Raw genomic sequence first — 12,408 nt, 5'->3', positions numbered from 1 at the left:
AGAAGTGTACCTATAAAAATAAATAATTTTTGTTGAAAAAATAATTAAATTTCAGTAATGAATGATCATATTTCAATAGTAGTGGACATATTAATTCAGATATCTTGCAATCTGTCAAATTCTACATGTAATACGTAACATCGTCAGGGATGCGAGACACAAAATATAACGAGACATTTCGGCGTAGTTAATATTACAGTCGAAAATCGCGGAATGTTAGTCTCTTCATATTTCATGGGCCTCAAGGTCTCTGTTGAATATGAAATTTTCAGTAGTCGGTTATTTAAATATTTGTGTGACTTATGTCGTTTTGCGTTCATAAGGGCTGTCATTGTTCGACGGTTAGTTTATTTCCATGATGCGACTTGCGTCAGAAGTCAAAACAGCCTACTGGCCCATTGATCAACGATGTCTACCTCCACGCAACGTATGTTGCATTCTAACTCTGATATAACATCGGGGCCCACGTGGACGATGACCGTGGCCAGGGACGAAAGGGGAACACGATGCGTCTGAACAACGATGAGTTAGACACCAGTTTCGATCGGTGTCCACGAAACGTCCGCTGTAGGGAAAACTACCACCCTCCGCGAAAACACCCCTGCTAAGTGTCAGTAGCGTGCCGTCTGTTGTTCCTATTACACGAGTTTCCGTTATCCTTAAAACGTTCGTGTTAATCGAGACACCATTGTGTTAATCTTCAGAGATTGCTAGAAATTGGACTCTCTCGCGTAAAATCTTCAGAGATAGAGTTAGAAATTGGATATTGGATTATCAAAAGTGATAAAAGAAGATTGACAGAAGCTGAACAGCAAAGGGAGAAATCGATGAAGAAGTTTGGGTGATGGGACAGTTTTGATCGATCTATGAAATTTCGAATGTAAGTGTATTTGGTTGAAGGATTCTCGTCATCTGGAATTGAATATGGAGTTAGCAGAAATTGATATACATAGCAATGTTTATGACGTGTTCCTGATATTAAGGAATTTCACTATTGGAATTTGGAAATTTCTACACTGGGCTGTTAATGCCTAAAGTGTGAATATCTTTTAGAACTGTTTCCTAGAAAATTATAGGAAATGTGTCCAATCTGAACGCTTACGACGTAAAAGTTGTAAAAGAAATCACCGTAGTAAATGTGGCAATAAAATGCACTCTTCCCTATTGCTATAATAGTCTTCTTTCTTTCGTTGTCGCATGAATTTCTAGCTAGTTAGAAAGAATCGATATTAAAAGAAAGGAGAGTCATTGGCGTTATCATTTCGGAACGTTTACTACATTTTTACGATTATCAAACTTTTAAGATTCGGACACATTTGAAGCAAATCGATCGCGTGGATCCGCGCGGAACAGTTCTACCGTCGCTCTTATTGGCTTTCACTTTCAAAATCGCAGTAAACCACTACCTTTACGTTAATTGTTGTAAAAAGGAAAGGTGCAAAATGAAAGGTGTAAAACGAACCAAGCGGAACGTAGTCGCGAAACAACCGAGTCCCATGATCTACATAACTCTTTTTCTGGCCTTCTTAACCCGACAGAAACAGAAAAACGCGCGTTGATTAATACGATCGTAGTTTACACTTTCATTTCGTCACAGTTTCATTTATTTAAATACAGCCGTGAAAAAGAAAATATTTCGAAAAAGCGTATACTTACGTTTATGTTTAATTCACAATCACGATTCGCTTATCGATGACAGATGACTGAAGGATTTCTACGGTAGAATCGCAATTAGCGGCGAAACTTTCGCTTCAATTACGGCAACGCATGTAATTATCATCGCATATGTAAGCGAATACGTGTAATTAACCGGTTCGTTGTTGTATAAATTTTCGTACTCTTGTCGGGCAGGATTAAATTCATTCGAAAAGGCTTTCACTATTGTGAATCCCGGAAAATGAAGCATTTCACTTCACGATCTTCTGCGATGATCCATCTTCAAATGGGTCCGATTGTTCATGATGACTCGAGATATCTCGTGAGAACGACACCGATCGCACGACTTAAAATTAATTTAAACGAGATTAAATTATACTGTATGTAGGTACTTGGCCTGAATTTATGTCCAGATCAATTTCTATTTCTCTGTATTAATTCTATTAATTACATTTTATTAATACCATTAGTTGTATTAGCGGGATTGTATCTCGTTAATTGGTAATTATGACGATGGTCATGCGTTACTTTCATACGATTGTATTTCATTAATCGCTGTTTATGACGCTCTTGAAGGTTGACGAATGGTGCTTGTGAAAAGTCCATCGCCTTCCCGAGGCGACAGTCTTCAAAAAGAAAATGCGAAGAAGGATAAAGGGAAGAGTCGCGTATCACGCGGCAATAGTCCCGCGGATCACACTACTTCCAGGGGAAATAGTCCAGGAAAGAGCAATTCTACAATTAAAGTAGTCACGAAAAGTAGCCTTCAACAGTCTCGTGGAAGCGAGTAAGTATTCGTCCTCGTTTTTATCTGATATTTTTGTTTTATCATTATTCGTTATTATTATTAGATCAGCTTTAATCGATTACCACGTAATAACGAATGTTTTTAACATTTTAGCTTTTTCTTCTCATCACGCTGTGTTATATATTATTATACTATTATTTCATCGTTATTAAATCAGATTTAATCAATTTCAAGAGCATGTGGTTAAAGAAGAATGTTAATGATTCTTAATATATAGCATAGCTTTTTCTTTTCGTCACATTTAAATTTAGCTCATCTATTATTATTATTATTATTATCATATATTATTACACTATTATTTTATCATTATAAGATCATCTGTAGTCGATTACGTTGTACAAATCATATCGTCATAGAAAAATATTAATGATTCTAATGAATAGTTTAGCTTCTTCTTCTTGTTACACGTTTAAGTTCAGATCATTTAGAAATGATCTGCTGAGAAAAAATAGATAAGTACGTAATTTTCACTCCTTCGGCCAATGCAAGTATCTCATGTAACTCGTATTAACACTATCTGATGGAATATTAACGCTTTTACAACAATTTCATGTAAGTGGATACTGTAAGCAAACGTTTACGTAGAAACTATCGATCAGGCTGAACATTTCTGCGAGGAACTGACGCGTCGCACCAAACAATCGATGTGAGAATTATTTTCGTTCTCTTTTTTTCCATTAAGATACGTTCTACGTCGGTATTTCCTAAAACGATGACGGTTTTGTCATCGAACAATTTACAAATATTCTATAACTCGAACATATGCAATATACATTAGAACAATATCGTCTATTCGCAGAATAAAAGAATTTGTTTCTTTATCAACTTTTAAGATAACATTCAGACAATAGGAACCAAAATGATACAATTTACTAGGAATTACTTAATGATAAGTACTGAATTGATAATTGATAACACACGAAGTTCTCTTAATTTATTCAAGCTGTAAAGCACAAAACAAAAACAATGATAAGAAAAGAGATATTGACAGTAAGCCACGTGAAGAGAAGATCATACAAACCTTGACACGTTGTGAATATATTCTGTTAAAAGTGGAAAAGAAAACGGGAGAAAAAATATTGACTAATGGAAAACTACCGGTAGGAAATTATGGCGGGTGATGCTCGACGATCGCGACGACATAAGAATACAGAATTAACTTCCAATCTAGCGGAAAGCTAGAATTGAATTGATCGAGCGGCGAGTTTAACGGCTTCGGAGGAAAAACCCATAAATAAATTGTCAAGAAAATTCTGACAGTGAAATTAGAGTGTCGAATCGTTTCCTAGAAACTGTCCTCGAGATCCAGGCTAGAGATATTATAAATCGATGTGACGCGACGACGAAGCTTTCTATATCATTCGATTTAATTTTCCGTGTGAGGGGTTGCATCCTCGTGTAAATTCACCTTAATCGTTTCGCTTAGATATAACGTACGGGAATACCAACATTGATAGACACATACGTCGCAATTGCGACACATTTCGATGCCGTGTATCGATTGGGAGACCTTGCTCGACTGTCTCTTTCTGACGGTCAATATCACGACGATCGCAAAACGTGTGCCCATGGAAAGAGATCTCAGCGGTCAGACACGTGAAACGAACATTTTTCCTGCGATAGGATGATTCGTGCTACTTTATGGCGAAAAATGAATAATAGCGCAGAGGGCGAAGTCCAATAAAACAGAGAATACTAGTGTTTTATTTTTTTTCTTTTTCTATTATATAAAAATTATGGAGAACTGAATGTACCTAATATTTTTATCTTTGCTTACGTAAGAATTATTGAGGTCTGATTGTAATGTTTGTTTCCTTAATTCTAAGAACTCTGGATAATTAGCTGTAATTAAAACTAAAAAGTACTATTTAGAATTGTATATTAATTTATGAAAGTTGATAATAAAATCTCTAAAGCGTTGAATATGATATAATCTCAAAAAACGTTGAAACACATATTACATATATCAATTGATATTATCCCAATGAAACAATTTTCAACCTTCAATCTACAAATTGGTGTTAATTCTGTATTTTCTATTCGAGCAAAGAGCTCCCGCCAAACAGAGAATCATTATCGAATGGAATCGTAAGAAGAATAACAACGAAAGTAATTAAAACGTACATACGATGTTCTCAGACGATATTAATAGCAATCGATGTAACTTGGATCGCGAATCGAATCGCAAATGTGTAAATTACAAATAGATTTTAGATCCATCGTCAACTCGCCAACGTCATCAAATTCATGCGTAAATAAAAAAAAATATTCATTCTGAATCTGAACAATTAACCGAGCATTTCTACGCCCTAAAAATCGATCTGTTTCGTACAAGTTGGATCGATAAACATCTACGGGAATAATCGTTCGCGTGATTAAAGAAATAAGGCACGTGAAACATGATTTATATCAAAATAATGAAAGTGCGTTAACAAATAAAACGAACAGAAAGTACTTACCTACTGGTAACGTCCATTACAATTTTTCATAAGGTTCGTTAAAACGTTTGAAGCGATGGCAATTTGAGAAAGCTTTATCGATCGTTGCCCATCAATGTCACACGTTCGAGTGCTCGATCCACGTTTTCTACAATATATACTCCACGCTTTTAAAGTAATTGTAATTCTCGATTAAAGGTATATTAAAAGGTAATTTTTTTCTATGTCTTCGAGACAACGAATTGCTCGACGTCACACATGGAACTATAGTACGCAATAAATGTCATTGTTGCGATAGGCTCGGAATAAGAACTGCGTATTACAGTTCTCGAGGAATTATGACATACTACGCTATAGTGAAATAATAGTAAACACGTTGTTCCTGTCACAAGTGTATACATTGTCAATGACCCTTTCCACCGACCAAGGAAATGGAAAAGTTTCGCAAGTCATGCATGTCTTGTTTGTGCAACGTGCATCAATTAAACGAACGCGAAATCGCAGTTTCTGTACGAATAATTTTAGGCTTTCACGGTCGTCATACCGATGTTATCGGTTTCGTTGGAGAAATATTGTACTTGTAGTTGAAAACATTAGAACGCGAATATTCAGAATATTCTTTGAAAATGTCGCAACTTTGCAAGCTCGAATAACAAGTTTGCAAATTGAAATTTTGAAAGTTAGAGTAATCTTTGAAAATTTCAAAGCTTGATCGAATAATCTCCAAAAGTTGTAAATGTTCAATGTTGCGATAATCTTTGAAAGCATTGCTGTTTCGAAAGTTTGAACGATCTTCGGACGCTGCAGTATCGTAGAAGTGTAACAATTATTCCATTCGGTGGAAGAAAAATTTCACCTTGGTAGTCGTCTAATTTAAAATTATTTGCGAATAATATTTCAAACAAATTACACCAATTTTTCATTGGAGATTTATTTAAACCACTTACGATTAATAAAGAGCGATACATCGGTATCGTACGTTATTACGTGTACGTAAGTACGATGAACAACAATCGTAAAGTATTGTTTATCCAGGCAATCAATCAAGGCTGTCGAGTTCGGTAATCAAGCCCTCGTGAATTATTGACTGAGGTCGAAACGATTTTTCAATACTACGATTAGCTCCGTGGTGCAGAAGGAAAAAAGACGAACTCGTAAACGAGCCTGGTCAATCACGCGATTTTTCCTGACGGTTTCAGTTAGACCAATTGATTGAACTTCCTCAATTATTTAGCCGCCATGATAGCAGGTCAATCACGAATTGCCAGATGGGTTACTCCTGTTGAAGCGTTCGATCATGATCGAGAACGACTTTACGCTTCTACAGAAAACTAACAGGCTTTCTACACCGTTTGAAAATCGTTATCGTTTGTCTGCTTGTTTCGATTCCAGGACTGGTAGTATCGAGAGACTGGTAGACGGTGATAAGAGAGTGATCGCCACCAAGAATTGGCTTCCAGAGAACAACATAAATGTCGTTGTCAGGTAAGAACACCTAGTATTATTTCATTGATCAATTAACTCAGATACGTTTATTAAACTTGCATGGGATGATTGCAAGTGTAATATTAAATTTACATAATTTTCCTGGTTAATCGATCATTTTATAGAGTACGTCCGCTTAATAGCAAGGAAATTAAAGCCGGCGACGATATGGCCGTACAATTTCCCGGAGATGGACAGATATACGTAAGTATATCGCTTATTATGTCCTCTGATTAATTTGAAGAAATGTTGCGAGCTCGGATAATTCGTCGATTATTCGATATCATTTTTCCTTCTCTTGCTAGCCCCCTCGCGTTTAATTAAAAATATCTAAACGAAATTATCGTGAATCACATGGACTTTTATCGTTCAACCTTGCACAGTGCGACGGATTTCCAAGCAGCGGGGACAAGAAGGGCAAATTATTTTCGTACAACGTGGTGTTCGAGCCCACGGCCACTCAGGAGGACATCTTGCAATTCTCTGGTGTGAAAAAGCTTATTGAAATGGCGGTAGAAGGATTCAGCTGCACCGCGTTTTGCTACGGGCAAACCGGAAGCGGAAAAACTCACACCCTCACAGGGCCTCCAGAAATGGTTAGCGAAGAAGATTCCTTTGTCAACTTTTTACCTACTCTTCAGATAGAAATTCATCGGTCTTACACGCTGGTTTTTTCAATGAAAACCGAGTACGGTTTTCCGTCAGAATTTCCGTCAGAAAAAAAAACCGAGTTTCCAGAAACACTCGCCAAGAAGCGTAAGAATAGCAAAAGGCGATTACGAATAATGTATTAAAATAGTTGATCGAGTTGAAGTGAAGGCCGTGTATGAATGTAACAGAAAGGTTAATGTTGTTCGACGTGCGTAGATAAGATAATGACGGTATATCTAAACGATACTCGTTTACCGCTCGAACAATGTTATACGTGATCGCAAAAACAAACAAATTATCAATAAAAGTGTTCGAATTATTAAACGTGGCGCTTTACACTACTTCTAGCATTTGTATACTTGCTATTTCCAAATTTCAGTGGTGTAAAAATCTTCGGTTGGTTAACTTTTTATTTTACAAATTAATTCAATATATAATGTTACATAGGAGAATTGAATTAAAAGATGGAATCTTTTTTTAAGATTTAATGATAGTTAATTAAGCTTTGTTATTATTAATCGCCTAAATTTTACGATGAAAGTAAAATCACGCAAAGAAGCGCTTTTTGTCAAATTACAAGAATCATCAATGAATGTTTTTCTCTTAAGCAGTTCGAAAGGATGAACCCTTACTCGGAGCAACACGGCCTGGTCTTCCGGTCTTTCGTCTACCTGTTTAAGTTGTTGCAAGAACGACAAGATTGTAATTTCGTGTTAAAAGCTTCCTTTCTGGAGATCTACAACGAAAAGGTCAGTGGATATCACTTTCGGTGGAAAGAGAGAAGAGCTTCGTCACCGATTTACAAGGCATCGTTTACCTTTGAACCGCAGGTAATAGATCTGTTAAATCCTGGCACGTCGAGGAAACCCCTAATGGTACGATGGAGCAAAAAGACACGGGGCTTTTTCGTTGAGAACCTTTTCACTGTCGAGTGCGAGGAACTTGATGATCTTCTGGCGGTTCTCGAAGAAGGTAGTCGTGTTATTGATCTTCACTCTTTGCACCCCCGATAGATGTACTTTAAACCCCTTTACCATCCCTTACACACAGCACGTGTTTCATTGTGAAAATATCAAACGCGATAAATCCGATTAAAAAATATAGTAAAATTCACAGATTTATTTAAGAAGATAGAAAATCCATAAATATCTAAATTCGTTGACATTACTTTAAAAAAATTTCCAAATATTAGAAAAGCGTATTTATAGTAATATGATTTTTCAGGCATGAGAAATAGAAAAGTTGGTTCGCACAATATGAACGACTATTCCAGTAGAAGTCACAGTATTCTCACTGTCAGCATCACGTCTGAACAACAGGTGAGTATCCAAATTATCGTACGATAAAGACAAATTTTATACAAATATTACTATCGACAGATGGATAACAGCGTGTTTATATCGAGACAAGGGAAAATTAACTTCGTCGATCTGGCTGGAAGTGAGATGACGAAGAAAACGCAAAGCGAAGGGAAGACTCTGGAGGAAGCGAATAATATTAATAAAAGTCTCATGGTTCTAGGTACGATTATCAAAAAGTTATAAGAAAAAATACAACACAAATTAAGCACTGAAATACTAAAACGGTTCAATCTTCGAGTTGTCTTCTCTCAAAGTCTATCTCGAAGCAGAATTTTGTCGAATGTTCAATACCAAATTAATCGAACCTCGTTTAATATTACGATGAAACTTTACGTTATCAATTATGCGCAAGGATCGTAAAAATCGATTCCGATGAACAAAAGAGCACAGACTTCACCCGCAACATCGACTTCTATGTGACGATCGATAAACGAACGTGATAGCGCGAATTGCATGGAAACGACTTTACGTTACAGAAAAGTTTCTCCAACTTCTTTTGAGATTGACACTTTTTACTTTAAAGGTTACTGCATAGCCTCTTTGAGCGATGGAAAACGCAAGGGTGGTCACATTCCGTATCGAGACAGCAAACTGACTAAGCTTCTAGCCGACAGTTTGGCAGGAAATGGCGTTACATTAATGGTAAATCAAATTATTCTAACAAGGACAACTTAATAATTATACACTCAATCGGTATAACTGATTGGATGGTTTAATTGAATTTTAGATCGCCTGTATTTCGCCAGCCAAGTCGAACGCGAGCGAAACATTGAATACGTTGAGGTACGCGGCGAGGGTGAAGAAGATTCGAACGAAACCTATCGTGGTAATGGTGAGTGAGGTATATTAATTGTAAATTATAAGTATATAGAAAACATGAAATACAAATAGAATTTGCTTTTATATAGGATGCTCGAGAAGCTCTGATTCTCAGTTTAAAACGAGAAGTAGGAGCTCTTCAGACGGAAAACGAACATCTGCGCGCGGCTCTTCATTTAAGTGGTGATGCATCGAATATAGTTCGTAGCGAATCCAAAAGTAAGTATCAAATGTCAATTAATAAGAAAGATTTAATACAATAGTGAGTTTAATAAAAAGATTTAATCGAAAATTTAGTAACAACGATTTAATATAATTAAAACGAGAAAGGCAAAATTATAAAATTTCTCCTTAAATAACCTTTTATAGCTGAAAGAAGAGTACCATTGACACCTCCGGTGGTGGATTTGAATAAACTATCCGAAATGGAACGACCCGAATTAAGTCAACTTATCCACGCGTATATCACCGAGAACGAAGCTCTCCGTCGAGAAAATGCAGAATTATATGCTACGAGGGAGCAAGTGATACGGGACCAAGAACTCGTATGCAGAGAAAACGAAAGGTTACTGAAGAAACTCGAGGACGTTAATTCGTAAGTACAACAGGATTTTAAGACGACCTCGACATACAATTAATCCGGTAGATTTTATTACTGTAGAGTGTGTTGCCGGTCGCCAATTATACCTGCCAGACCAACCTATTCGGCGGAAATGTTGAACGATAGCAATAACGAGGACGCACCTGGTGCTACCAATGTTTGGACCAACCCTAACGTCGAACCTACGCCTCTTTCGAGTGTATGTCGAAATCTTTTAAACTTTCCTTTCTCTGTCATTGTATTCGCTGTATCTACTTAATTACGTTAATTATTTTTCAGTACTTTACATAGCAAAGTAATGTTTAAAAGATATAACAGAAATTTAAATTTGTAGGATATGATCCGGAATGGATTATACAGATCCGTTAGTAGTATGCCAGAGAAGATTCAGAAAGAACTAGACAAACGTAGAATCGTAGGGAGTTATAATAACATAGCAGAAGCATACAAAGACAAGAGTCATCATCGTCGACACAATTCATGGGACAACGGGAACGGGACGACGAGAATGAGTCCGGATCAAGCTATATCACCGATAGACATTAATCAGTAAGTAGCACTAAATAAATCATCATAATACTAGAGCCAATACGATATTCAAATCAATAAGCCTTAGTCTCCTATCAAAGCCAATTGCAATGCAAATCGACATTGGAATTCGCTTCAAATGTATTCCAATTAATTATATCCTTTTTAAATAAATCAAGAAATAATTACCACATTGTGGACTAGAAGTTTTGCTGTATATCCTATCAAAATTGATCTCTTTAATGATAAAATAATTATCCTGTGACATTTACTAAAATATATTACACGCATATAAGTATAATTAAAATAATGAAATTAAATAGCTATAATTATTTCAATAAAAAGAAACATTGATTTTGCTGATAGAAATTATTAAGCTGCGAATGTGAATGCATCTGTAAAGGATTTAAAAGTCAAAAGTATACTAAATGCACATATAAATATATAAAATATCCAGATTTCATTTTTTTAATTATATTCACAAAAATATAAATTCGCATAAATATCCGCAGACTTGCATATTTTTAGTAATTAAAAAATTAAAAAGTCTGAAAGCCACCATATTTTTATGGTATGATTCTAGTGGTAATCTCTAGTCACATAAAATAAAATTTTCCAAAATTTTGCTCAAGTTCACTCAGAAACTTACCAAGACTTTAGTCTACAATGTGTTATGGTGCCTGATATAATCAGTACCATTCTACCTACTAATTGAAGGGACGCATGGTAACAGGTACAAAAAGCCGAGCATGCGTCGCACCTCGACAGTCCCTGAAGAACGAAGACCATCGGAGACGAACGATCTCCTGGGCGAACCGGTTCAACCAACCGACCATTCGTACAACGAATCCCCAGACTCGATACTCAGCGGTCCTCTGGAGATGGCGAACTCAACGCCGGACACAGCTGAGTCAGAAGCGCCAACAGCGCCATTTCCGGCGGTATCACACATCTTGTCCCCGTTCGGCACTCCGGAACCCGAAGACCATTCGATAAGGACACCAAGAAAATCCAAAGAGAAAGAGGACGAAACTTCAGGAAGAGCTTTTGGAAGTCCAATTCCTATTGACGAGGATAAACCACTTTAAACACTCGAGTCAACAAGCACGATAGTCTGATGTACTTTAATCGTGATAACCTTGACTTGGTCAAAGCCATTGAGTCGACTGTAAAGATAAGAAAACGAATTAGGAAGAGTACACATGAAAATTAGTCGATAATAAAGAGTTTTTTGGATGATTAAAAAAAATTATTTTGGATCGATAATTAAAGTTTAATGACGAAAGTATGAATTAATGTTGGTAAATTTAAAAAAAAGGTAAGCTGAACATCTGTTTTGGTAACGACACAGAAATATCGTGTTTTCAAAGTGACGAAAATATGTAGTACGCGTAGTCCAAGTTTTATTTACGTGTGGTAAAAGTATATATGTACATAATTATGTGTGAACTTAGACGTGAATATCTACATAAAAGTCAGTATTTTTCCGTGATAATGACAAAATAACTCAGGTTGATATAAATTACTGAATTCTACCTCTGAATAATATAAAATGACATATCCTGTAACTCCTGTAATGATAAAGGTGTTGACCAAATTACGTACAATAAAGCATTTGATTGTTTTACGAGATTTTGTTCTTTATTACCTGACCATTCGTAGAACTGGACAGTTTCATTGAATTGTATACTTCTTTTTTAAACTGGATTGTTCTAGAAATTATAACTCGGCTATTGAATATCGATAAAAATAACATGTCTAATAAAAAAGAGCATTGTGAGCGAATAAAAACTAGGACGATTGTTAAGAAAATTATGTTTGTCTCCCCGATAAAAAATATCTATAGAAAAACACGTGACCTAATATCTCTGTTATCGACACGAACGTAGTATGTAACTCTACGATTGCGTGTCAATAACTCGCCACGCCATTGATGCGTACATAATTTATTAGATAAGCATCTTGCCACGTCAGATAAGCAAAAACATAAAATTGCTAGGTTAGACACGATAGTCGCCAATGATAACGCGTATATAGATGGCGCTTATCTAACCAGAAAAA

The 12,408-nt window shown here is 36.1% G+C and overlaps 2 protein-coding genes across 6 annotated transcripts in view; one reads left to right on the top strand and one right to left on the bottom strand.

Moving 5' to 3' along the window:
- LOC117235493 (unconventional myosin IC) overlaps positions 1–5,169 on the bottom strand; it is a 34,768-nt gene extending 29,599 nt beyond the window's left edge. The window contains exon 1 of the mRNA XM_033497573.1: positions 4,924–5,169. Coding sequence (XP_033353464.1) covers positions 4,924–4,940 — 17 coding nt within the window. The 5' untranslated portion in view covers positions 4,941–5,169. The remainder of the gene's footprint in view (positions 1–4,923) is intronic.
- LOC117235499 (kinesin-like protein KIF12) lies at positions 551–11,971 on the top strand. Of its 5 annotated transcripts, none has more exons than XM_033497588.1 (16): positions 551–880; positions 2,233–2,443; positions 6,295–6,387; positions 6,513–6,591; positions 6,771–6,983; positions 7,647–7,787; positions 7,869–8,010; positions 8,263–8,357; positions 8,418–8,559; positions 8,923–9,041; positions 9,127–9,231; positions 9,308–9,437; positions 9,588–9,813; positions 9,865–10,018; positions 10,154–10,368; positions 11,081–11,971. In XM_033497588.1, the coding sequence occupies exons 2-16, from the start codon at positions 2,241–2,243 to the stop codon at positions 11,433–11,435; spliced, it is 2,412 nt and encodes an 803-aa protein (XP_033353479.1). In that variant the 5' UTR covers positions 551–880; positions 2,233–2,240; the 3' UTR covers positions 11,436–11,971. The 5 variants fall into 5 exon arrangements, with proteins under 5 accessions (XP_033353479.1, XP_033353484.1, XP_033353480.1 ...); XM_033497593.1 differs by having other exon boundaries at positions 552–880; positions 9,913–10,018; XM_033497589.1 differs by having other exon boundaries at positions 553–880; positions 7,650–7,787; positions 11,081–11,882.
- The last annotated feature ends 437 nt before the right edge of the window (positions 11,972–12,408 follow it).

The sequence above is a fragment of the Bombus vosnesenskii genome, unplaced genomic scaffold (genome assembly GCF_011952255.1).
Source record: "Bombus vosnesenskii isolate JDL3184/JDL3185 unplaced genomic scaffold, Bvos_JDL3184-5_v1.1 scf7180000013316, whole genome shotgun sequence".
NCBI classification, from domain to species: domain Eukaryota; kingdom Metazoa; phylum Arthropoda; class Insecta; order Hymenoptera; family Apidae; genus Bombus; species Bombus vosnesenskii.
The sequence above is the reverse complement of the archived record's forward strand: the minus strand, read 5'-3'. Positions and strand labels throughout refer to the sequence as shown.